We start from the raw sequence: 24,864 nt of genomic DNA on the forward strand, positions 1-24,864 counted from the left end.
AAACGCGTGTTTGCGGCGATACAGTCGGTTCGGAATACGTCGATATGGTTTGTTGCTATAATATACCAACTGTCGGCTGCATACTGCTTCATTCAGAAGCGACATCCGCGTTATGGAAAGAGCTGTGAGGCTAGCTTTTGAACGCTCTGCTCTGATCAGTGTTCTTTATTTTGTAACTTTTTTGCTGTTGTTGTACACTGCCGAATAAGCATACGAGCTGAAAAACAATATGGAGGGTTATTACTCCTGGAAAACTCGAGACAAGATTCTTCTTCAATTTTGGTCGAACCGATCACAAAAGAATGGTGGCACGATCACTTTGTTGCACGACCTTTTCAAGTCGTTTTCAAGCGATATTGCAGATCCAAAAATATGGCTTTTCCAAAAGCCAAGTAGGTGAGCGTCCTAGTTCGTTGTCTCTAAAGGTCAATCTTAGGGATGAACATATCTTGAAAATACTGTGCTTTTGCTTTTGCGCCAGTAAAACCATATCGGCGATAGCAAGCAATTCGTGAATGCCGTAAAATCGGTGAATAATTTCATATAACCTATTATATTAATTGAGATAGGTAGTTCTATGATGAGTCTCATCTCTGAGACTTTGAGGGTAGTACTAATGAAACAACGAAACCGAAGGTTCACGTTCGGTCTTCGAGTGTGGCGAATCTTTTGACGTTACTTGAAAGAACTGTGAAGATTGCCGTATCAGAATCCCTCTGTTTGAATGCATACTGCTCCAGAGCTATAAAGGATTTTGGCATTTATCTAAAATGTTACGCTAAAGTGACATTTTAAAAATAGCAGCTGTAATATCTGTTTAATAATAGCTTAAATGATTGTGTATATACAATGTAAACGAAATTGGTCACTAAGGTCGACTCACGTGAGAAAGGGGGACCCAGCCCGTTGGACTCGAATACATTCAGTGTTACCTCAGGTTTCGGCTGCCTTCCGGCTCGAAGTGCATCAGAAGAAGTCATGTATCGAAGAACAGCACGACGTATTCGTTACATCTACTTTGTTTCCGCAATTGTCTCTTCACTTAGAGCTTGACCCTTACAATAATCTGTCACGTACATACACGTATGTGTTCAGTTGACTAGTAGGTTATACGGTTTCGATTCGAGCAAGCAGCACGGAAAATAGGACTAATTATTATTAAGGCTTGTGATGATGCGTCATCGAGCGGACTTGACTGTAGTTATGTTGGATTTCAAATAACCGTCACTGTGAAATGCCCACAGCCATACACAACTTACCTACGTTTGCCACTACAGTTTGCGAGCCCCTTACCATCAGGACCAGTTGAACCAGTTGACATCAAGCATACTTCCTATGTATTTAACTGCCCATCTACAAGTATATTGTCATATGACAGATACTAGTTAATCTGAAGATTTCTCATTTGAAGAAAAAATGTAACTGAGGAAAACTAGCTATTCTCAGATATACACAAAATGGCTATCATTGTTGTCTGCCATGGTGTGCCCGTATATTTTGACTAGTCTATGGGTTTTCCATTCGAAATGGGCAAATTCGCTCACCTTTTAATGGTGAGCTTCTTTTTGCGACGATAGATTCAAAAATTACTTTTAGCATATATATGTCCGTTTGGAATGAAAAATTGGAAAATGTCTAAATTTGTTATGGTTTATCGCTATATTTAAGTCAGCATCTGTCAAATTAAGTTTCAGCCTTTTTTAGCATGACGAGGTGAACTTACTTTTATTACTACATGCGTTTCACTAAAGAATCGCTATCGTGTAAATCGCGCATAGGACAAAAGAAAAATAGGATTCGTCCGATAATGATGCGTATCGGTAGCGTGGCACGTTTCGCTTATGATGAACAAACAATTTGTAGCTTTTACGTACATTGTCGTAGACGATTAGCAGCTGCTATTTGCTTAAAGCCTGTAGACGGTTTCTCATTTTCCTTTCATCGTATTCCACACATCCCCTATAAGAAGAATAAAAAACCGTATAGGGAAGCTTGTCCTGAATTCAACTGTTGTAGCCGGGCTAAACTCTGCACTGCAGGATCTCTTCTTGCTTTTGTCAACACTTTCAATCTGTGAAAACGCGCCACTGTTATGACATTCTTAACGCCACGTTCAAAGTAAACAGTTCGAAAACAAAGGTTTGTATACCGGCGGCGTACTTAGCGGAGCATTTCGCGACAACTAGAAACACGGTCGCTGCCAACGGCGGCTGAAATTGGTACCGAGCGATTTCCCCCAATGTATTCGCTATTGGTATATTAAGTTAATTATTAATCCATTTTATCGCATGCGCGCTGGCATCGGCACAAGTGCGCTCATTTTCATACTTTAGCACTCGGCTGGCTTCAGGCCGATAAATTAAATCCTTTTCAGTCCTATATCAGGTAACGGTGTACATTCATCGTAATATACCGTCTCAACTGTGCTTTGCATTGGCATTTTATGGTATCAGTAATGGTTAGTAAAGATAGCAGGCTGTTGTTATTTACCGCTAAGTGTACGGTGTTGTATACCCTTGAGCATTCAGTGAGCGATGTCTTCTGTATTGTGCCAGCGAATATGTTCCACAAAACTATCTACACACAATACTATATCGGTTAATGTGATAAGCAGCCGCTTACCGGTTCACGTACGACGGGAACACCGACCCGGTACAATATAATACTGAAATATCTGCTGTGTTTCGACATACTAACCCAGCGGATTCTTCACCCGAACTGTTATCACTGACACTGCCATCATATGTAGTCGTCATCGTCATCAAACTATTTATTACCAGTAGTTGCCCGTGTAATGTAAAATGGCGAAAAGTAGTTTGCTTTGTATATTCGGGTAACGGGTCAATCTGTCTGCTCTATGCTAAGTCATAAGTTGCACAATTTTTCTGTTGTGTAATGATGTAATGCGTCCCTTCGGCGGCTCCCTCGAGTGGCGGAGTTGACCTAAACTGAAGACAGAAAAAAGTTAGCCCGAAATTAGAAAATACACGTTACGGATTGCTTTTATAAGCTGATCCTCGCGGACAGCGCGAACTAGCTGTAGAACGGCCAAAAATAACTTTGTTATCAGGAAAAGAAAGACCAAGCGCCAAAACAGATAAACATACACTTCATTTATCTTCGCCGCAAGCAGGCCCCGTCAAGCTTAGTCGGAGCCATACTTTTTGGGTCCTTCCATGAGCACATTCTCGACGATCCCAAACAGACCTGGTGCTTTTGAACTTGTCCCGTATTTTAGGAGTTATTTGGCTTTTTAATAGATTCGTGCCAGATTCGTTAAATCAATTCTATAATATCTGTTCGGCGTTTTCGATCAGCCCAGACCGTTTAACTATGCATACTCGTTGTTCATTGCGTCGGGTACCCGCCATCGAAACCTAAAGTCATCCGCAAACAACAAGCTACGAGTAGATTTTTCCATGATTATCATTATTGTCATAAATGACGTGTGTCTTTAGCAAGAAAATACTTGGTATTGATAGACAATGATGATTTTCTCAATTGGGTTAACTAAGTGACATTTCCAATTCAGCCGCCTGGCGTCATGGAATTACTGTTTTGACAATTTTCGATTTTCCAAGCGCGTCGCAATATTTTGATCATTCCATGGTTATTTTATACCATGCTGTCAACGGGCATCATCTAACGTGGGAAACGTATTTGGAACGGGGCGCAATTACCCATTTAAGATATGTCTAATGGAGCTCGCTGTAAACGCTAGCAGTCGTTAGCTAGAAAGTCCGATGAAACCTGCACAAATATCTATCAAGGTTTGATAATACTTTGGTTAGACAAACAGGATATGGCAATAGTTCGATGACGCTAATAACGTGTGGGTAGGAGTTTGAAAACTATTCAAGGAAACCACTGGAAGCGTTGACGGCCCGAAGCCGCATGGGGCCAAGCGTAAAGTTCCTTGCGTCGTCTACAACGGCAAAGAGCGTGATGAAGACCTTACAGCATTTCAGTTTGTCTATCCAGCCAATGTTAATAATTTTTCCCATTTAGATCGTTCCCTTATCTATTTTCATCTCGTGTTCGCCCACTCTAGGTAAAAACCATCTTCAGACGGTTCTAGAGATAATTCTTTTACCAGAGCTGTGAACTATTTTGATTCGTTCTCTCAGAACGGCACGCACAGCACTAATCTGAGTCTGTCAACTCCACATAACTGCTATGTTGTGGCTACCGCGATTTCGTCTTATCAGCATGGAATATACCCAAATTCGTTCAGAGTTTCTACGAAGTAGCCACGGGTATCTCAGAAAATGTTTTCTCAAGGATTTATTTTCTTGCAAGTGCGTCTTTATTTATAACTTACAGCTAGCTTGACACTGGCAATATGAACTGCGAAATGGGCATCAAGATGCTATTTCATATGGTTGAGAAAGTCAAAGCCCGTTAAATATTTAAACCGTTACGCACTGCTCCGGGAAAATGACATCGTACATAAAACAAAGTGTAGTTACGTTCGGATTCAAATCTGGACTACCATATGTCGCAAAATGTTGTAAACCAAGGCGTTAACACGGGAACGTGTACGTTATTGATTTCCAACTCAGTGCCTGCTAGCTGAGCGCTTTTGCGACTAACTATACGTCTGCCCGAATGTCCCTGAATAAGCTGGCTTCTAAAAAAGGTCCTCAAAAAGACTACCTTTTCTATGAAGTTTGGTTACTACCAGCTCACGCTTTACCTATAGAGGTCTGAAAGCGCTGTTTGGTTTACTCTAACGACTGTAGTCGTTAGCGCCATCAAAGTTAAAGTCATTCGATTTATATATGGACTATTACCTCCATTGCTACTTGTATCTATTAAGTATGCTTGCAGATAAATCTGCTGCAGTCTTTTATTTTTTAACTAGTAAATCTACCCGCCCGCCTTGAAGGATGCCGAATTGGGCTATCATCTGCATTTGGGCTCGATCTGCTGACAACAGCCAATCCACATTGTCGCTCGGAGGTACACAAATTTCAAGTGGATCTGGAGGCAGGACTGCAATTCGTAATAAGCACTACATCAAAAGTAGACTGAGCTCTCAGTGCCGTGTTCGATGCCGTAAAAATAATAGATAATAAGCCATTTTATTTGTCGTATATATAAAACGTCATTTTTTAAAGCAGTATCACGACTGAGCACATGTAAGCGCATGTCAGTTATGAGATATATCAGAATTTTCACCTTTCCCTGTCTTTTGACGTAATACACGTTTTTTAGCGGCGGCGTAGTTAATATCTGTCGAAAATAGTGTTCCAGTATATTCCACCTGAAAACCAATAGGACACCACAAATAGCTTTTTACAGAAACACACCTGAATCCAGAATTGGTTATGTTTAACAATTGAAATATATAGCAGTCGTTTCCTAATGGATTTCCTGTGGATGTCTGTCTTTCTGCCAGTGAGCTATCTGAAAGAAGGGCACTCGCGTTAAAAATATAGAATGAATGCTACAATTCGAAAATAAAATTATGCATGCATCAGTGCGCTATGATAACTGATTAGCAGATACATATGGGTTGGCCTAAATACCGTTTTCCCGTTGATTTCCTATTCTTTAGTGAATATCATAGTGTTACATGTGCAGTTTATCTAAGGACACTCACATCAGCACATTATACGATTTCAGTGCCCTGAGGACTTAGCGGTTGAAGGAAGAGCTTATCTATAACGAAAGTTGAAAGTACTAAGTATTTAATTTGCAACAGTACAGTAAATGGCCACGTGTCTGCATCATACACTTCAGTTTTCTCGATAGACACTATCTTAACCATTATAAGCCATCCGTCCTCCTAATCCCTCAGGTCTTTAGATCAACACGAATGGCGTTCCAGACTCTCACGGGCTGGGGTTTCTCTACTATGTAATGTAAGTGTGAATGCAAAAAATAGTTTCCAAATGTAATAGGCAAATTTGTTGTCAGCACGAACAACCCATGTGAAGCTATACCACTGTGACCGAATGAAGAAATCTATATATGTACACTTCATAGTAGGAACAGGACTCGTTCATTCAACTCGTGCTGTCTATTTATTATGAATGCTCATTTCAGACAAACTTCTGCATGGCAGTCGTTCTTTATCCTAACTCAATGATATGTATTGTTATAAGAAGTGCTCGTCTCATCCGTACGCGGAAGAACTGCGATGTTAATAGGAATCGGCAAAATGTAACGCATAAGTCCTTCCTTTTTCTATTTCTAGACGCCGCGAGACAATCTCCCAAGCCAGTGTCAGCTTATTCTAAGTAGGAATAAATAGCCTTGCTAATACTGATGCCCGAAAATCACACTATAATAACTAAGTTCTCCGATGTTTTACAAACCTGCTGATATTGCTGCAGCTATCTCCATTAGATCATATTTTAGCGAGATATACCTTTTTGTGACGAGCAAAGATGTGTCCTTCTAAGTTACCCTTCTGCGCTGAACGGAAGTCACAATGTAAGCAGATGAACGGCTTTTCCAGCGTGTGCTTTCGAACGTGGGACGGTGACGGAAATTTTTTGTTGCAGATGGGACATGTTCTTGTATCAGCTGCCGATAAATGCTGTTTTCCCATTGCTGCTCTCTGTGTTTGCGAAGGTCCCGCAGTTCTTGTTGAGCCGTGACCTGTTTTTGGGTCGGCAACCAACAGAGGCAAAATTTCAGCAACTCCCTCGAATGACGACGGCTCTTTTGTTCCTATAGCTACAGCAGGTCCTAGGACGACGTCATGCGATCATTCGCGCCGTGAACTCTGGCTCTACTTAATTCACCGACAGTAAGGTCTACTCGGTTGTCTGTTAAACTTAACAGGTGGTCCAAACTAGGCCACTTGTGTTCTGATATGGACTCGAATATAATAGGAACAATCGAGAAAAAGTCCCCCCCGCCCGCCTGTTCGGGAGGATGGCTTTTTTGAGCTCAACGGGTCGGACGCTTGTTGAGGTGCTACCCTGACTTGTCGAATTCGGTTGTTTGCCGGGTTTGATCAGCGCCAGTGAACGGAACGACGCCTGTCGATGTGCCGAAGGAACCGGATGGATACATGAAGCTGACGCCAAAGCGCAAAGAATTCGATCAACTGAAACCATCCAAGCAGAACTTCATGACGCGGTCGTTCGTTTCGCCCCCCAAAATTGTAATAATAATTTAGAAAAAAACGAACATGACAGTAATGTTTGTAGCCAACATATTACTTAGGGCAAGTAGGAGTTTGTTCTTCTACACAAATGCATGTTCAATTTAATATCCCAAAAATGATGAGAAGATGAACATAAGACAATTAAATTAGATATGATTTCGATAGGCTCACGTATTAGAAGTAGCATGAAGACGGACTAATTGTAATGGGAAGATAGGATAAGTGACAGTTGTGAAGGAGGCAACTGCTATCGGATACCAAAATTACTCGAGCACGTGAAGATCGATCTTTGCATCTGGCGCAAGTTGAGCGAAACTACTAAAACAAAAAATGACTAACTTTAGGACGCGGAATGATTGACAGGAAGCAATGTTTTAACTGAGCCAGTTGATAGGAGAATTGCAATGGGGCAACTAAAAATAGCTGCAACGTATTACCTTGCTAGCTAACAGAATGGCTGCATCGAACATAAACTCGAGCTTGGACTGAGCAGGCTAAAAATCGAGTTAGGAAATTAGATTAGAGAAAGTGATAGAATAGCGTTAAACTGTGCCAGCGAAGTCGTCGTGAAATGCTGAGGGATGGGGCGGGATGGTGTAGGGTGGGGGAATCACGTGCAAAAGTAATACAGTTAAACATTTTCAACTTCGGCATTCGAGTCGATTTGTGGTGCGAATGTGGTACATTCAAACGAACGGAGTGGTGAGAGCCACATGATTCTCATAAAATAGTCCACCTTGTGGACGGCCAAGCGTCAACATCACATTAATAAACGACATTGTCCTGTAAGTGTCCTATAAGTTGGAGAGACTGTGCTTCTTTTTTCACGTTTGTTTGCTTGCAATATGCTTTTATGCATCGGACTGCTTAAACGTTCACACATGGTCCACGATGATAGACGTCGTTGGTTTCAAGAAAACATTAGCAATTGCTTTAGCTGAATTTAATCCCCCATTCCCCCACAGATGTGTGTTGAGTCGCAGTTTTTCACACAAACACGTATTATTATGTTATTTTTTTTACAATGGTCTGCCATTTCGTTGAAACACGCCCATACCGCACCATGGTGCAGTGCAGTTCTTCTAGGTAAGAGTCTGTGAAGCATTGACTGGAACAACAGGTAGCGTTTTTCAATCGAGTAGTCGAAAAGAACAAACCCCAAAAAAAAACATATAAGGGAAGTGCTCATAACTTCTATAGGTAGTGACGCTACGAGTAACTAGTGCGTATTTATTCAGGACCAGCTATTGTTATTCCAACATAGCCATTTTAGGTATAAACTTGGATCTTCCTGCTGGTTAGTCCGAGATACCCTGACGTGAATCGGAGTAACGCACACTAGTCATTATAATGAACTAGTCAATCACACATTAATAAACGTCTGCAACTATATAATATACTAACATAATAAAAATGAACTGCAGTCACTACGACAATTCGTGGCATTACGATAGTTTTTACGTTTTCTCGATAGTGCGGAAGGGCCGGGCACCAGCGACGGGCGAAAAAGAGCAACATAATCCCACCATCAGTCTCCAGTCAGTTGTTTACTGTTGCACGCCTTGATGAAGTATCTGTTTCTGTAAACCAAAAAATATCCAAGCTTTCCATTTACGTCAGACTAACCTCAGTTAGCAGAGTATGATCTACGTCGATGTTTATCGCTTTGCCGAAACCGCCCCAACCCATTAGTCGAAATCGAGCTCACGCACTGACAGCACAAGCGGACTAGAATGGTGGAGGACGAGCAAATTAGGTTTTTGTCCTGCTCTCTAATTCGAACTTCTGATCAGTTTGAACTGTTAGAAATGTACATTCAGGACCTTTCGGCCAAGGCACCGCACTTCCTGAAAACATAACACTCCTGTTAGGTACAAGTAACTTCGCTATGTTTTTGGTGGTACGAAGCTAAATACAATTCAACATTCAGCATCAAATAAATAAGTAATAAAACTCATTTCGCATATTTTCTATTCTATATTTACTTTCCATATAATTAATTATCAGTAAGGTAATTAATTTGCATACCGTCATTGTACCACACGTTCATATATATATATATATATATATTGGAAAAGAACTAGGCTTTGTTCGCGTATTCATCAACCCATCATCAGTTTTTGGGTCTACAAGCACGTTTTCTGTGACTGAAGTTAAATTATATAAGAAGTATAAATTAATCCTGAACCATTTTTTTTGTACCTGTAATACACCGACGATAACTGCAATATGCAGTAAACATTCTGATCAACCGGCCGTAGCAGAAGTTATACTGAGACCGTAATTAAACGTATAAACGTTTAAAATCTTTAATTATTAAATTTAAGTTTTATTAAATTTTAATTTTAATTTAAAAAAAAACGTTTAAAATTTAAGGAAAAGTACAATATTCAGCTCGTGCTGATACGTAAATTTTTGGCAACGAATATGTCGAAATGCCTCGTGTTCGTGCGAGCGAAAATGTTCGTGCCTAGAGCTGAAGGCAACTATTATGCATTACAAATATTTTCTTCCGTTTTTAACAGAAAACGCGGCTTTTTATCTGTATAGATATATAGTACCATTAGCCGGCATAAAGAAAACAATCGTTGGATTGCCAATCAAATCCAATATAGTTTTTTTTACCCTGTAATCGAAATTTTAGCTGCAGTAATAAATTAAACCTACTTCAACTTAGACGACTAATTTTCTTTGAAGACCTTTTACTTTTTTTACTGTTAGAACTTGAAGCGTGCCAACATTTATTAGTCAGATACGCAAACAAATCACTTGGAAGTCGCCAGTATCAGAAAAACGCATTTTAAAGAAAACAACTATCGGAATTGTCTATGGCGTGTTGAAATCACATCCATCAAGTTCTATATACGTATCTTCTAAAAATTAATTACACCATAATATTTATCGTATCCTGATTTTTGTGAGAAATAACATTTTCGATGATCGATTCGCCAAGAGCAAATGGCTCATGGTTTTATTTTTAGTCATTCATTCGTTAGGAACAGATATCCTCCTGCCAGCTTTTCCGTTGCTAAATTTATCTTGCCTAGGTAATTTGGACAAGTATGATTATCTCCTGAAACTCAAAGAGTCAATCTTTTCAGTTATCTTAGGGCTACGTAGGACTCGGCTTTTCTGAGTCGTCCCTGCTTGTTTATAATGCAGTAATGTAAACTTAAATTAAGTGTGCACGTAAACGTACGCTCAACACTTCATTACCCGTGTACAACCGAGAAAAGTTCGAAAAATAGTCTCAATTTTTTGGTCAACTTATTTCATGACGTTTAGGTCAATTAAGCGTAACTAATTACATGTCGTACGGTCTTGTTGTGGAATCCCAGCTCCTTAACTGTAAATGAAGCTGCTGAATGTCCTGGTAGGACTACAATCGACTTATCCGTGTCTAGGCTTAAACGTCTATATTGTAACTGATATTTATGTACGCAAACCATATATTGACCTCGCTTGCTGTTCATGACAATCATTATGTGAATACTTTCTGTGCTTCAACACTTTACTTCGTCTACTTACGTACAGATGGGCCTACAAAATATACACGCATTCGCAAATGGGTTACTGTTCACAAAAAAAGCTACATAATCATAAACACTTCACAGTCGAAACTGTTTTTGTTGTATTGTGTCGGAATGGACAACGTAGGCCCGCAAAAAGTTTCTCCCCCTCACGGACTGAGCTAACATAAGAATCGAAAACAGGCTGAAACCTTTTCATAGTTTTGTAGCCGAACTAGATGTCACTGAAGATGTCTGCCTTAAAATGTTGGATCTACATTGACTTGGAGGGGCTTCAACTATTCAGGTTGTTGGGGCGGCGTTCCTTAGGTGTTGTACCGCTTACGCCATATTGTAAGAATGTGCGCTCATAGCTAGAGCCCTGAATATTCTTTCTATGGAAATTGTACGGACTATTTCATAACTACATTTTATAAAGGAACTGCTCGCTGCTGAAAAACGCCGTCTCGCTGCAGAAGCCCCTCTTCGTTCCTGGCACGATCGTACTATCTCAATTGCTCCTGCCCGTCGCGCGACAGAAATCCGCTATGCCATCGAGATTGTCAAACATAGGACTGTAGCCATTATCGTTCCTGTTATCAATAAGGTTCGTCCTGGATTTATGGATCCCCATGCATCTGTGTACCGGCCTCGCTTTACCGATGCTTTTTACTAAATATATCATATTTTAGAATTAGTTTTCTGCAAACCAAAAGAGATAACGAATTATTTTTCAGACTTTAATTAGCAACCTTAATGAAACAATATAGAACGTACGTCATCGAACGTACGCACATGCGCGTGCACGTTGTGAGTCGGTGATCAGAAGAAGCAAAAGGACCAATCAATGTCTCGAAACATAAAAGAAAACATAACGTCGAAAGGATAAATTCAACCTTCCCCAATCCCAAAAGCGGGATTTTTTTTATTTGTTTTCGCGCGAACATTGCGCATACTAGCATGACTAACAGTGATTAAAATATTTTAATTCAAATTTTGTTTAATATCGCGCGGAACGTGTGCATGCGTCAAGGACTATACATCTGTTTCCGCGTTCCACACGGTTCACTTAATTGTATTACAACAAACAATATTAAAAAAATACATTGTTTCATTTGATTTCGCTTGGTAACAAGCCATGGTTAAAAAAAATTAAATGCTCAGATGAAAATTGCGTCATAACTATTGGTGTTCAACCTATACGTTTTGAGCGACCCATTCCGTTTGCAAGCAAAACAGTGATGATTACAGAAAACTAGGGTTTCCATCAATAAAAATGTTAATTCAATGTTTGATGATTTGAACCAAAATGGACAGAGATGAAAATGTGCCAAAAATTAACAAAAATATAACAACAAGCCCCCACTATGGATGTCCCCATTTTCGTGAGCAATACCCAGAACGTGCGAATATAGAGTTTCGTTGGTAGTTTTTTTTTTCTATACACATAAACACATAAATTACTCGAGTCCTCTTGCAACAACTAGCAAAGATCTGTGAGGCATTCGAAAAACCCCTACACAACATTAACCTTCAAACCCGTGCCAGCATATTGAACCCGATACAAAATGGGTCATCTCTTCGCCATAGTGAACCATTTTCATTTTCTTCCAAGTCGATTCTGGGACTCATTCATTAGACTTCGATTTGCCTTGTTAAAGCCCCGATTTGGGCCCACTTTATATTCCAACGTGAAGATCATATAGACTAGATAAATAGTACCTCTGATTCTCACAACGACCGATCCGAACAAGGTGAATGAATCTATTTTGTTATTTTGCCAGTATCGATGAGAGATGTAACGCGTTAATAATCGCTCCCCATTGTCAGCCAACCGCACTTCAGACATAGCTTCGAATAAATTTTTAAAACTGGTAATTTAATTACCGTTTCACAATCACCAACATTGGGTCGTAACGATGGAACTTGTCGATGGAAAAGTCTTCTGATCATAATGTTTTCTCGAACACTACAATCTTTCATAATACCTAAGCAAGAATATAGCTCATTTATTGAATCATTTCATGGAGTAAAATGTGCGATACAAATAAACATCGTTCCAGATTAAAGTCACTAATGTAAAATACGCGATATGTCTTTACTTGGTATATGGCCCATCGAAACTTGCTCATACCTGCTGAGTCCATATCACCTTTTATTTATCCTAATCGGACCTCACGTATGTGGTACAGGCCTGCAGAGTCACAAAATTTTTTGACAGTCATGAAAACATTAAACCTACTTGAAGAAAAAGTTCACAATAGGTTACTTAAAAGCATCTCATTACTACTCACTGCCTAACTAGCGAATAGAGCTATTCGAAATGTACGAATATCCCAAATCGAACGCGCAGGTATTGGTAACATTTCCTGGTGCACCAAGCCGCTTTAGGCCAATGCATCCCAAACAAGGCGTTTTGGTCATTAGGAAACAAAATAATTTTTTTAATTCGTTAAGTATGGATCGTGTGTATATACTATGATTATTTATCAAAGCTATTTCACCGCCGGTCCCTTCACTCGACCTACCGTAGCTAAATTACAGAACGCTCAGCACATGGGTTCCACAGTTGGAATCGATTGCTTAGTCTCAAAGCTGCCCTATTCACCAGACCCAGAGTAGCCTTCGGTCCGCTTGCGAAAATTTGGCACGGTCAGGGAGCAGGCGGCGTTCAAGGAGATCCTAGAAAGGTGATTACGGTTTAAGGCTAGCACTGTACTTAAACTAGATGGGGTCCTAAGCTACTAGTTCTAAGTTCCGGGAAGTTTGTATACGCCCCAGTACCGCGTTGTGAGCACGGCTGCGCGAGACCAATATCAGATGTCTCTCCGCAAGCTTAGAAGATCACTCCCACAGAATAAAATATTGAGGGCGTAAGACAATTCACGAGGGTGGCACCAATAAATCCCCTTTTTTGTTCCTTCGATAATGTCAGATCTACTAAGGCTGGCACGGGGCTAACCGTAAAGCACCACAGTGGTTTTACGAAGCTTCTCAGGGGCCAGTGCGTTTATCCCCGGCCAGTGTATGCCGCTCGGTCTCGCCAACGCACCCTTGACGTTCCAGAGGCTGATGGGTCCTTGGGTTTGGTTGGGGATGGGTTGGATGAATTTCTTGGGATTCTAAAAAGATGGCTCTCGTTTATGTCGAAGATGTCTACTCATCTTGCTGGTAGTACAGAGCAGCATCTTCCGAGCTCGGCGAAGTTCGGCGGGCACAGAGAAAAGACCCTTGTCTGAGCAAATTGGAGGGAGGGTCTTGCGTTCTAGCGTACATGCTTAGGGATTGCGCGGTTTAGCGGGCCAAGAGGTGTGGGACCAATGTGGCTTACCAGCGGCGTAACTGAGATCAACAATGACTTGATGCGCCACGCACTACTGGCGCTGAACTGTCCTGTCAAGAAGGTGCGGTTAGATTTTATAAGCTACCTGAAAGTACTAGGCAGTAAATTTTTTCGGTTTTAGTAGTGCCGTTGCAGGGCGGAAAGCGGTAGGTCGCGGAACAATGCCGAAGCACGCAGGAAGGTGCAGTTTGAACGGAAAAGTCTATCCCGCGCAAGTTCGAAACGCAAGATGAAAGAAGAAGAAAAGACAAATGAGCCACATCGGAATCTGAGTAGCAGCCGTTCATCTGTGGGCCATGTACTATTGTGAGCCGAGTGGCCCCACGTGGCGATGGGGTTGTCATGCCTCAATGCCGACAGCTGTCCGTAACAGCAAACTGTACACAGCAGATGTTGAGAAACATTTTTAGGTAGCACGACCGAATGTAATGATGCGTGCCGAAAACATCTTATATATAAAAGCATATATCTTTTAGGTAAGTGTTGTTTATATCTGCATGAGGGCGAATAAATTGCTAATTGCAAATTTAGTATATATAAATTAGCATTCGTTTTTTCCTTAGGCCCGACTTTTGCCCCTCGTGTGCCGTTAGCACGGTGTAAGTGCATTAAGGCTGTCTTTTCTAATAATCATAAGTCTGCGTGCAGCGAAAGCTCACGCAAACCTGCGAGCACGCGAGAAATGTTGGAGGGCTTCCTATCTAACCTAATACTACTGACTTTATAGAAATATCATTTGTAAAACACGATTGTAGCTAAGATAATAATGATAACCAGTAAATACGTAGAATACGAGCTTGGATATAGCGTGTTGCTTTGTAATCAGTAACCGATTTAATAGATTTAGTTATAAATCAATTAGGTGAGAAACTACTGATTTGCCCCAGACCTAAAGTGAACGAATAAATTTGGTCTCAAGACATTATTCGGATTACGCGTTTTATTCAATATAGCCCACATTATCCAGATTTAACATCTCGAAAAGTAGGTAGGGCAGGTTCTGCTACTAGACAGTCACTGTTTCGATCGCTGTATCTGAGCTGGCGGAGGTTGCATTTGTGCATCTACCTCTTTATCAACGAAGCGCTTGCTTCCCTCAAAACTCATAGACACTTTTCCACAGACGTGGTCGCTATCACGCACAACACCCATCCCAGTAGACACATCAACTTGAGGCCAGCGGCCTATGCAGAAATTATCAAAAGATACCTTGTATGCTAATGCACCAGCTTCAACGGCAAAGATATGAAGATGCGATACTTACAGCATAGTATTAGAGTTATTATTTAGGCTAAATACTAAATAATGATAAAAAAAAATACTAGGATTACATTATAAAGAAGCACTGAAAATGGCTAAACTTTCGGGTGACGGCAAGCAAAAATATATAGGAACGGGCTGTTTTAAACGATAAGGTATTCTTTTGAAAATACTTGAATTGCGTGTGCCTGAATCTGTGCACGCTTAAAATCAGCAACACGACATTTGACCGTGATGCCGACAGAAACGGTCCTAAGCCACTAATAAGCACGTAGATGATTACTTAGGTTACTGCATTACCCATCCCACATGTCCTAGCATCTTGGTCCTTTTTCCCAATCAACTGCATCAACCGCTCTAGCTGTTCTTTCATCTACTATTATCGTCTACACGTATGGATTGGTGTCTCATTGACATAGTTATGGGACCTCTGGGAAGTATTCCATCGTAGATGATCTATAAACATCATTCTCTTGACGACCCTTGAGCGTTCAGATCTGACTTAGCGTCGGTATATCCTCATCGAAGTTAGTGCATGAGATCAACTTAATTGATAGCTAGCACTATCCCGCTTTGTCAAGTAGAAAGCTATCTATTGATCCAACTAGATTCGTATGAATATTTAGCTAATATATCTTAAATAAAAAGCCTTATTAAACGCCTGTAAGTGTGAGCATATTAGTTAGAATACGTACATGCTTCAGAGGATATAAAATCGTTCTCGAGAGGTAGAAAGAAAGAGAAAATAGATCTAATTTAAGCAGTATAGCTTATATCACACACGGTGCACCTACTACAATATCTCGGCGGACCTTCTTACCCAAAGCGCTTTGATGGAATGATCAACTACAGTCGTTTAAAGATGTGAAGCTACACCATTTGATCATTTAAGATTCGCTGACTTTCGTGGAGATTTATAGAACAATCAATGAACGAAAGCTATGAACCATTTATCGCTTTTATATCGTGCATTCTATTTCATGGCCTTAGAATGAGGTCTTTGTTTGGCACAACGCGTACAAGACGATTGCACAAACTGAAATACTGTGCCGGAAATAATGAACCCATCTTCCTTATACGACCCCTATTGCTTCCGTAAATACAAAACTTAATACTCAGAAAAAATCCCAAATTATTTCGTAGAAAAAACTCGCATGGTAAATTGAATCTTGTATGCAAAAGACTTTGTGCCAGATCTCCTCCGTTCAATGATTTACAGCTTCGTAGAAAGCTAATTTCTAAAAGTTCATATATATATATATATGTCAAGTCAGAGCTATTCAAGTTCCTCTCAGTAATACTATAATAACTAACAGTGATACTTATTGAAAAAATAATCAAAGTTTTTTTTACAGACACAGTCAAGACCTTTATTTTTTTCGTTTGTTGCTTTGTTTTGTCTAGTTGGTTGTTACATAGAGTTGTTGTCACTGCTGCCTACTACATCGTTATCATTGATAATATTGTCATTATTTCATATATCAATATTATAATTATCGTATATGTTCATGCTGTTTGTTGATAACTGTTATAGTCATTTCATTCGTCACCCTTCTTTGTTATGTTTCCTGTTCTTTTACCCTTTTCGTCCGTCTGCCTGCTCATCCGTCCATAGGGCGTAGGTGTATATGAACGACTTTCGCACGACGTCGTTGTAATAATGACGTAATGATAGGCGTAAAACCCAAAGATAAACCTCCCACAGAGGCAGCTATAATAATATTATCACTATGTGACTTGCTTTCCTTTGCCATACTACATGGAGGCTGTTTAGCTCGTTTCTATGCTTCTTATCGTTGCCTTCTCCTCAGCGTCTCTCACCATCCCCACATCCCACTCTGCCCCTCCTAGGTCATCATTATGCACGTCGTCGTCGTCGTCGTCGTCGTCGTCGTCGCCGTCGTCGTCGTCGTCGTCGTCGCCGTCGCCGTCGTCGTCGCCGTCGCCGTCGTCGTCGCCGTCGTCGTCGTCGTCGCCGTCGTCGTCGTCGTCGTCGTCACCGCATGTCATTTTCCGGTCTCGGTCTCTTTGCCCATTATAGTGGCGCATTTATGATATATATATATATATATATATATATATATATATATATATATATATATATATATATGTATTTATATTTTATTTACTTACGGCGCGTGCTCATCGATAATTTATCTCATTATATACTCTCTTTTTAAATGGTTTAGTAGTAATTTATGCTTCTTGTGTGTGCGTTCGTGTATGTTTGTGTGTGTTTGTATGCACAATCTCCAGCTATAGTTCCTCTACCTTCGATTTCGATCGTATCTTATTAGTAATAGATAAACATAGCACGGTAATGTTCACTAATTTCTCCTGATTCCGTTTTCTGTCAGCTTTTCTCAGTCGCTTCGTATCGTATCACACGGCTTCTATTTGTTGATAATCTGATTCTAAACAAATATCGCAAATGGTTACTAGGTAATGCTGAAGATCGACTCCAGTCACAACTTCTGGTAGATGTATTAACTAAGGATTCGTGTAACCAACAAACAGTTTGTCCTATAAAACATAACATGGTCTCGTGTATGTAACGTACCTCTGATGATGTATCTTGCTTGACTCACGCCTACGGAAACACGAGAAACTAAACTGATCGACAATAGTAAACCAATATATGATTTCAACAGAAAAATGTCAGAGTATCTGCCCCAAAAAGCATATTCGATATATCCTTACTAAACCGTAATAATATGCCGATCCGGCAAATCTCAAACAAAATCATGTTAAGGTGTGTAATTACCAATTCTATGTCGTTCTATACCATACATCGCTTGAACAGCTAATAGAAGACATATATTGCGGAGTGTAAATCAAATATAGTATAGTTTCCGTGTATCTTTTCTAGTATAACAATTCACTAATGCTTTTCTGCATTATTTTGTGTCTGTTTCAAACAACGGACATACTACTAACAATGAATGCACGGCGTAACCCTTCATTTTCTCACGCTTTTTACCCCTAGCTACTTCGTGTCAAGTCCACTATGTAGCTTTATCTCTCGCTCTCTCTCTCTCTCTCTCTCTCTCTTTCTCTCTCTCTTGCGCGCTCTCTCTCTCTCGTTAGCTTTCGTTCTCCCTTTCTCTCTCTTTATATATATATATCTATATAAATATATATATATATATATATATAGATTCATGAACGGTTATCGGTCAGTGTCAAATTAAGAAGCTGTTTCAGTGGCCCATGTCTCCGGCCCTCAATCTTCCAAGTCAATGCTTATATCGTGTGGTCACCGGTGAGCCTACCCCAATCAGGGTTAGAAATCTGGAACGAGGCTGCTACTGTATTAAGCGTTGTAGTCTTTATATTGACTGATACGATCATATAATTAACTGCTGTTAACCGAACTCCCCTTGGCCGAGCTGTTACATAGACGGGGGCAAATTTTAAGCGAAGGCAATCCTAGAACTAATATCTTTTCACATGCTAACATTAACGGAGTAATGTTTCCCAGCACCATTGTGATTTTTCTACTTTGTAGCACTTATCTATGACGCCAAAAGATGACTATTCGTAATGTTTCTGTCCATTGTTAATCAGTAGTCACTCATCAACCATCGTCATTCCCGTTGACAATGTTCCATGTAATTTCGTTCATTCATCTCCTCTCCGTTCCAGTTCCTCCTGTATGATGTAGACAATACGTAGATTATATATATATATATATATCGGTCGATATACTTATTGCCAGGGGGTAGAGGATGATTATCACGAACTAGTTCGGGCCTTCTTCCGCTTGGTTGTCGTTTGAGCGGGCTGCTGCTCCTGCATGTCGTGGTGCAGCAAACTACTGTGCTTCAGTCGAAGGTGTCGAAGGATGTCCGTCCTTTGGAGGGCTCGGTAAGGACAATGTGGGCATGGGAATGGCCGTTCCTTGTGGTGCACCATCGTCATATGACGACGCACCGAATATGCGCCTCCAGCACCGAACCTAAGTAACAGAACGAATGAAACGCACACAAATAGACAAATATTAACATGCGCAAATAAACAAATATAAACAAAAACTGATTTATTGAGAGGTAGGTCATGAGCTAGGAAATGATGTATATGAATGTATCTAATGTATATGAAAATACGATAATGTATATGCAAATATATGCATCCGCTAATGTATATGAAAATACGATATATACGTAACTTACTTAGTTTAATTAGATAAGTTACAGAATGTGATGCAAATAAAATAATCACCAGTAACCTCAGTCACTTCTTATTCAACGAGACCTACCGCTTTAAACAGATGGGGCAAGTGTGCTTGTCCAGAATATGGCCAGTTGTTCCCAGCTGTTCCATTGATAGGCCGTCGCCCTCGACAACCGCTTCACCAACAACAATCGCCTCGGCCTCCTCAACGATACCGCCATCGGCCTCCTCGACGACGATACTTCCACCGTCGGCTGGTTCTTCCTCGATCACTTCGACTTCTTCGATCTGAGCGATCTGCTCCATCTGCTCAAGCGGCAGTAGTGCCTCAGAGCCAAGCCTCGCTGAACCAATGGCAGACGTTTCGAAAGTGGATACTTCAAACGAAGATGTTACTGGCGGGTCTTCAGCAACCGGTAGCCGAACTCGGGTATTATTGTGACTTTGACTGTGGCTGCTAACAATAGTGGTTGTAGCTGTAACTGTCGCAGCTGCGTTGACCGTCGTAGTTCCGTGCTCCTCGATAACACGGGCTTCCGCTGTGAAGAACAGTATTTTCTAAGTCACTGCATTTCGATTTGTGCCTGGGGTCGGTTTGACCTTTGGGAGAAAGATTGTCGGTGTATGATGGAGAGTTCGTTTTGTGGTCGTATGCGCGTCCGCGCATATCCCTTCTATGTCGGCTATTCATCAGTGTATGTAGTATAAAAGTCTAATAGCTAAGCTGCTCTCTTTGTCCTCCTCTATCCTCAATATACATGTATGTAGAGATGGTAATTATATCTCGTATGTATAAAAGCAATTTTGACTTATTTACGCTCTAATGTTAACCTTGCAGCTATATGTGGCGTTTCGAGATATGGCCTTCTTCATAAAACGGACTGCGTTTGACGAGAGGTTGTTATTCTCGTCAAGCACGGTTTAGAGTATTTTAAACAAATGATGCCTCGTGATCAATTATCTTTAACGCTTAATAAACCTATTTATTCGACAAGTTATAATAGGTGCATTTGTTCTCAGTAGATGGCTTCCGTAGTCCTGGCAGGGCACGGGGCCTCTCCTCCTACAGCTCCAGTAGCGAATATCTTGCTAACAGCCCTTGACATTTGGTAAGCACCAAAGCGCCAAATTGGTTACGACAAACTTCTGGAAGTAAACAGCTCCATTAGTTTATGTAGAAGACCGCTGAACTTAGCCTCATTTTTTGAGTGTATTTTATAATAGTTCAAATGCTGTTGTCAGTCCGCCATTTGCAGCCATACCCATAATAGGATTACGGTTAAAAACTGTTTACTCGCCGGAAGAAGACCAATTCACTAGCCGTCGATCCACTAATTCTGGCCAGCACTGCCTCAGCGTTAGCTGCAAACAAAACATTTCATAAACATTAAACTTTTGCTGATCGGCATATTAGCTATGCAACAACTTATTGACAAAGGAGTAACTTGCAGTGACCCCCCATATTCAGTCGCTCCTGTCCGCTTTCATTAGAGATAAATACTTAACACGGTTTAATATACGGCATCCTACGTAAAAACGACGACGTCGCGTTTCCCTCTTGGACTGAACAACCGGCAAAACGCGAATTCCGCACAGCCGTCTTTTGTAATCCTTTTGTTTCGCTTGTTCTCTTACTCACAGCTGAATGTGATTTGTTAAATTGACCACTAAAGGTGGCCCAGTGGTAACGCCGTTACGTGTTAGTCTGGCAAGTCGAACTTGAATTTGGGAGTAACCTAAAATTTTGGAAGTTATAATATTCGTAGCTTAAGTTATATAAGGAAATATATGGTCGATGGCAGGATATGCATGCAGCCTTGTGCACCCTTGATAGAAAACAATCTGTAACAACAAATACATTAGCATTTGCTACTCTATAATCTTTTATGCTGCTATTATGCCCTTTAAATATTTATGACAGTCGGATTTTATTCATTGTTTGGCCAACTACGGCTCATCGTGCATACAGAAGTTCACTAAACAGTTCAGTGGTCTTTTTTTGTTCCGTAATATTAATCAGCTGATGTTTAGTCAAAAAAACAGCGTCGTCTACATCTAAAGAAGTTACAAGAGCGACGCAGCGTGAGCAGCCATGATATCGCTTAAAGAAACTTAAAACAAACTACAGCCCAACCGTTCTAAATCGTCTGAAGAAAGCTGACGACGAGATAATCTCGATGTTCGGGTATTAGGCGAATTGACACGGAATAGTTCACTCACTCGCTCGTATTTCTATCTGTGAAAGCTAATCAAACCCAGCCATTTCCGTAGCTATGGTTTACGCCTGCTTGAAGCTGGACCATATACGACAGTGATGCAGAAATTAAAACCTGAAGAACCCAGACCGATAGTAGATTGCTCTATACGTTAATGGTAAAACGCTGGACCAGAATCGCGTATCACAGGCTGCCGCTGCCGCTGCCGCTGCTGCTGCTGCTGCCACCGCTGCTTGGCAAAATCGGGCCACCGCTGTCCACAACTAACAAGATCAGAAATGCCACTGAAAAAAATCTAACGGAACTAGTGAATAGAAAAGGCGTCATTCTCTACTATGACAATGCATCGTTACCTACGTGGCAAACATCTTAAGGGCTTAAATTGAAAATTTCAGTACATTGGCCGTATCGCTCGGACTTTACCCTCTCACACTATAATTTCTTTCGCTTTCTGCAAAACTCTTTTAATGATCTTAACTTAGCTTCATGAATAGCACCAAGAAAATATTTGGCTAATTTTCGCCTAAAAATTTCAATAGATTTTCTGTGACCCAATATCTTACATTATCGACCAGAACTTTCCGAACCGTTGTCCGTAATACGTAATCCCCAGCTGGCCGTTAAGAAAAAGCTCACTGACTTCTTTTAAATATTCGCGCCCGGATTTGATAAGAATGTACAATATGACATGAAACTTCATTCGTCGTCCCTTGAACTGGCAACTGCTCCTGTAGAAATCATAGTATCGAAATTTTCGATATACTTCAGCGGCGTAGCCGGTAACACAAGGTCAAGCTCTAGTTGTTGACAGGCCCTTTCCCGACAGGTAATTCGAGTAGACGTTGCTCGCCATCACTAGCTCCACCAGAGCAGGGTTTCACACGATCAGAATCAGGCTTAGCGGCCTGGTGCTATATCCTGGCGAATGTAATGAGATCGCATTTAGAGGTGGTGCAGCGTGTGCAGGGGAGACGAGAAAACACTGTTCCTGCGTACTCGATAGGATACGCCGCATCAACTATGCCCTCTGTCGGTTTCGATGCACTCGCGTGGCGCACCGAGACGGGCAGCGTCAGACGTTTCGGACAAGCAGCGCGAGGTATCGCGAGCCATACTTATACCAAAGGAACTTTAATTATTAAACTGTGAGTGTGTTAAGTGGATACGTTATATTACACTAGTTGAGTTTTAAAGAAAATCATTCAGCCCGGGCCGTTCATGGGCAGTTTGTATGAGCAAATATTTGGCACCGATCTTGTACAGGTCACCTTATGAAATAGTCTGTCGCAGTACGGACAAGGCCGCCCGATAGCTGTTTGTCAAACGGCTGACGGTATAACGGTCGCTGGTGCGACACTCCCATCGAAGAGGTCCTGATTCGGAAAAGCGGACCGGCCAGTAATTCAAACACGTAATCAATGAGTACGCGAACAATCGCATATTGTATTACGTATTCGGATCGATCACAATGACCGATTTCGAAATAGTAACTAAGACAATTTATTTGTTTAGACGTACAGAGAACAGACCGAAAATCAGAGTACGACTCATAGATTTCTCGTGGACACGTTTTATCCGTCACAAAATTTTAAAAAATTAAGCCTACCTTGCTAACTTAAGGATTCTGTGTGCAAGAACAGTTGGTGGTTTTGATGTACGAACGTCGTTGCGAAAACAGAGAATATATTTATTATATCCACGACATTTAGGTAATCATCAATAAACTTCACTGACTACGTTAAATGTTATACACAGAAATCTTATTCTTGACAACTCTGGCCTCGAAGCATGACGTTGTGAAGGTCATCTGAAAGGATATATAATCAGTAAGTAGGTATAATGTTTGTACGTATAGCTCCAGTTCGCCATAGAAATCAATAATATCAATCAAATTATAGATGACTAATCGAGAACGACAACACCTGTGTACAAATATAACAATGGCTTCCACCAGTAGAACCATTGTATTGCTTTATTGTTTCCCATATTTTCTCCCGGTTGCCTTCTACGTGCTATTCTCCTTTCCTGTTGGCTTTTTACAGTTTGTTACTTGCCTATAACTATCTAATTATCTATATTGCTATGTACAAGACATTTCATGGTAAAGTACAGATTTTATATATATATATATATATATATATATATATATATATATATATATATTGCACAGCTAGGCCCCATAACGACGATAACTTAGCCACGTCGTCTGCTATCGGACGACTGGGGCTTTGCAGTTACGTCCACCTGATGCTAGTCCTGACCGCAGCCGCATTGGTGGCGCCGCGGACGTGTTTCTGTGGATCAGTCCGGATGCGGATCGTTTGCCAGCTCGCACTGCTGTCACTGTAGAATCTCATTTCAATTTTACCAACTCTCGCAAGAAAAACGGTAACTGTTTACCGGTCTAATGGCCTCAAGAGCTCGTAACTGAGTCTACAGCGAGCTAGATTTAATGTCGATCCGATCTGAAAGGCACAACTATCCTGTTCTGATCTGTTGTCTTTATAGAGGACTATTCATAAATGATGTTTGCGCGCATAGTGGAAAATGAAAAACATGGCAATTTTTTATAAACTCGTTGCAGGATATCTTCCACACGTTGAACAGAGATAAATGTTATTACAGGTCGCTGTAATATGTATTAGTAATAATAAAAATTACGAAAGAAACGAATTTGTATATTTTGGTCAAACATTTAAATAAAAAGTAATTTTACTCATTTAAATAAAATGATTTTAAATTTAAATAAAAAAAGAAAAAATATACAACTTCATTATTATTTTTAGTAGTAGTAGTAGTATTATCGAAAATAGATGACATACTAATCTATACAATATGTTCTTACATAAACAATGATGTCAACGCTCTGGGGATGTGCATCCAGGTAACTGGACTGCCGTACGAACCGAAGGTTCATTTTTCATTGATTTTTCGTTTTGCTTGTATCACTATTAATACGTTATTGAGCTGACGGCAACAATAATCGTCTGTAAACTCAGACCGCGTCCCAGATTTAACTGACGTTCGTGGTCTATACTTTTGCAAAGTTTGTCAACTTATCATTAGAGTGACCTTCGAAGTTAAATCTAACAGAGAAAGAATCGCCCCCTTTCGCAACGCAATAGCTTCATTTTGGGTATGAAAAAGCGGCTTGTGCGAGTGGGGTAAAAAAAACTGTCCGCTAGAAAAAAACGTTGTGTTCAAATCCTCTTTGCGTTATTATTTCAGAAAGAGATAATC

The 24,864-nt window shown here is 40.6% G+C and overlaps 2 protein-coding genes across 3 annotated transcripts in view; both read right to left on the reverse strand.

Moving 5' to 3' along the window:
- The window catches only part of LOC111250318 (uncharacterized), a 119,118-nt gene extending 110,150 nt beyond the window's left edge, over window positions 1-8,968 (reverse strand). Inside the window, exons 1-4 of the mRNA XM_086988934.1 lie at window positions 7,295-8,968; window positions 6,935-7,063; window positions 6,377-6,609; window positions 5,182-5,266 (exon numbers count right to left, since the gene is read on the reverse strand). Coding sequence (XP_086845060.1) covers window positions 5,182-5,266; window positions 6,377-6,609; window positions 6,935-7,063; window positions 7,295-7,310 — 463 coding nt within the window. The 5' untranslated portion in view covers window positions 7,311-8,968. The remainder of the gene's footprint in view (window positions 1-5,181; window positions 5,267-6,376; window positions 6,610-6,934; window positions 7,064-7,294) is intronic.
- A 7,610-nt stretch (window positions 8,969-16,578) lies between these two features.
- On the reverse strand, window positions 16,579-23,424 carry LOC111250324 (uncharacterized). 2 transcript variants are annotated; one of them, XM_022805377.2, is made up of 3 exons: window positions 19,494-23,424; window positions 18,979-19,193; window positions 16,579-18,886 (listed from the first exon to the last, which is right to left on the reverse strand). In XM_022805377.2, exons 1-3 carry the CDS (start codon window positions 19,712-19,714, stop codon window positions 18,861-18,863), a joined length of 462 nt encoding a protein of 153 aa, XP_022661112.1. In that variant the 5' UTR covers window positions 19,715-23,424; the 3' UTR covers window positions 16,579-18,860. The 2 variants fall into 2 exon arrangements, with proteins under 2 accessions (XP_022661112.1, XP_086844737.1); XM_086988611.1 differs by having other exon boundaries at window positions 18,944-19,193.
- Between the last annotated feature and the right edge of the window lie 1,440 nt (window positions 23,425-24,864).

Source organism: Varroa destructor, unplaced genomic scaffold (genome assembly GCF_002443255.2).
Source record: "Varroa destructor unplaced genomic scaffold, Vdes_3.0 BEIS01000004.1, whole genome shotgun sequence".
NCBI classification, from domain to species: domain Eukaryota; kingdom Metazoa; phylum Arthropoda; class Arachnida; order Mesostigmata; family Varroidae; genus Varroa; species Varroa destructor.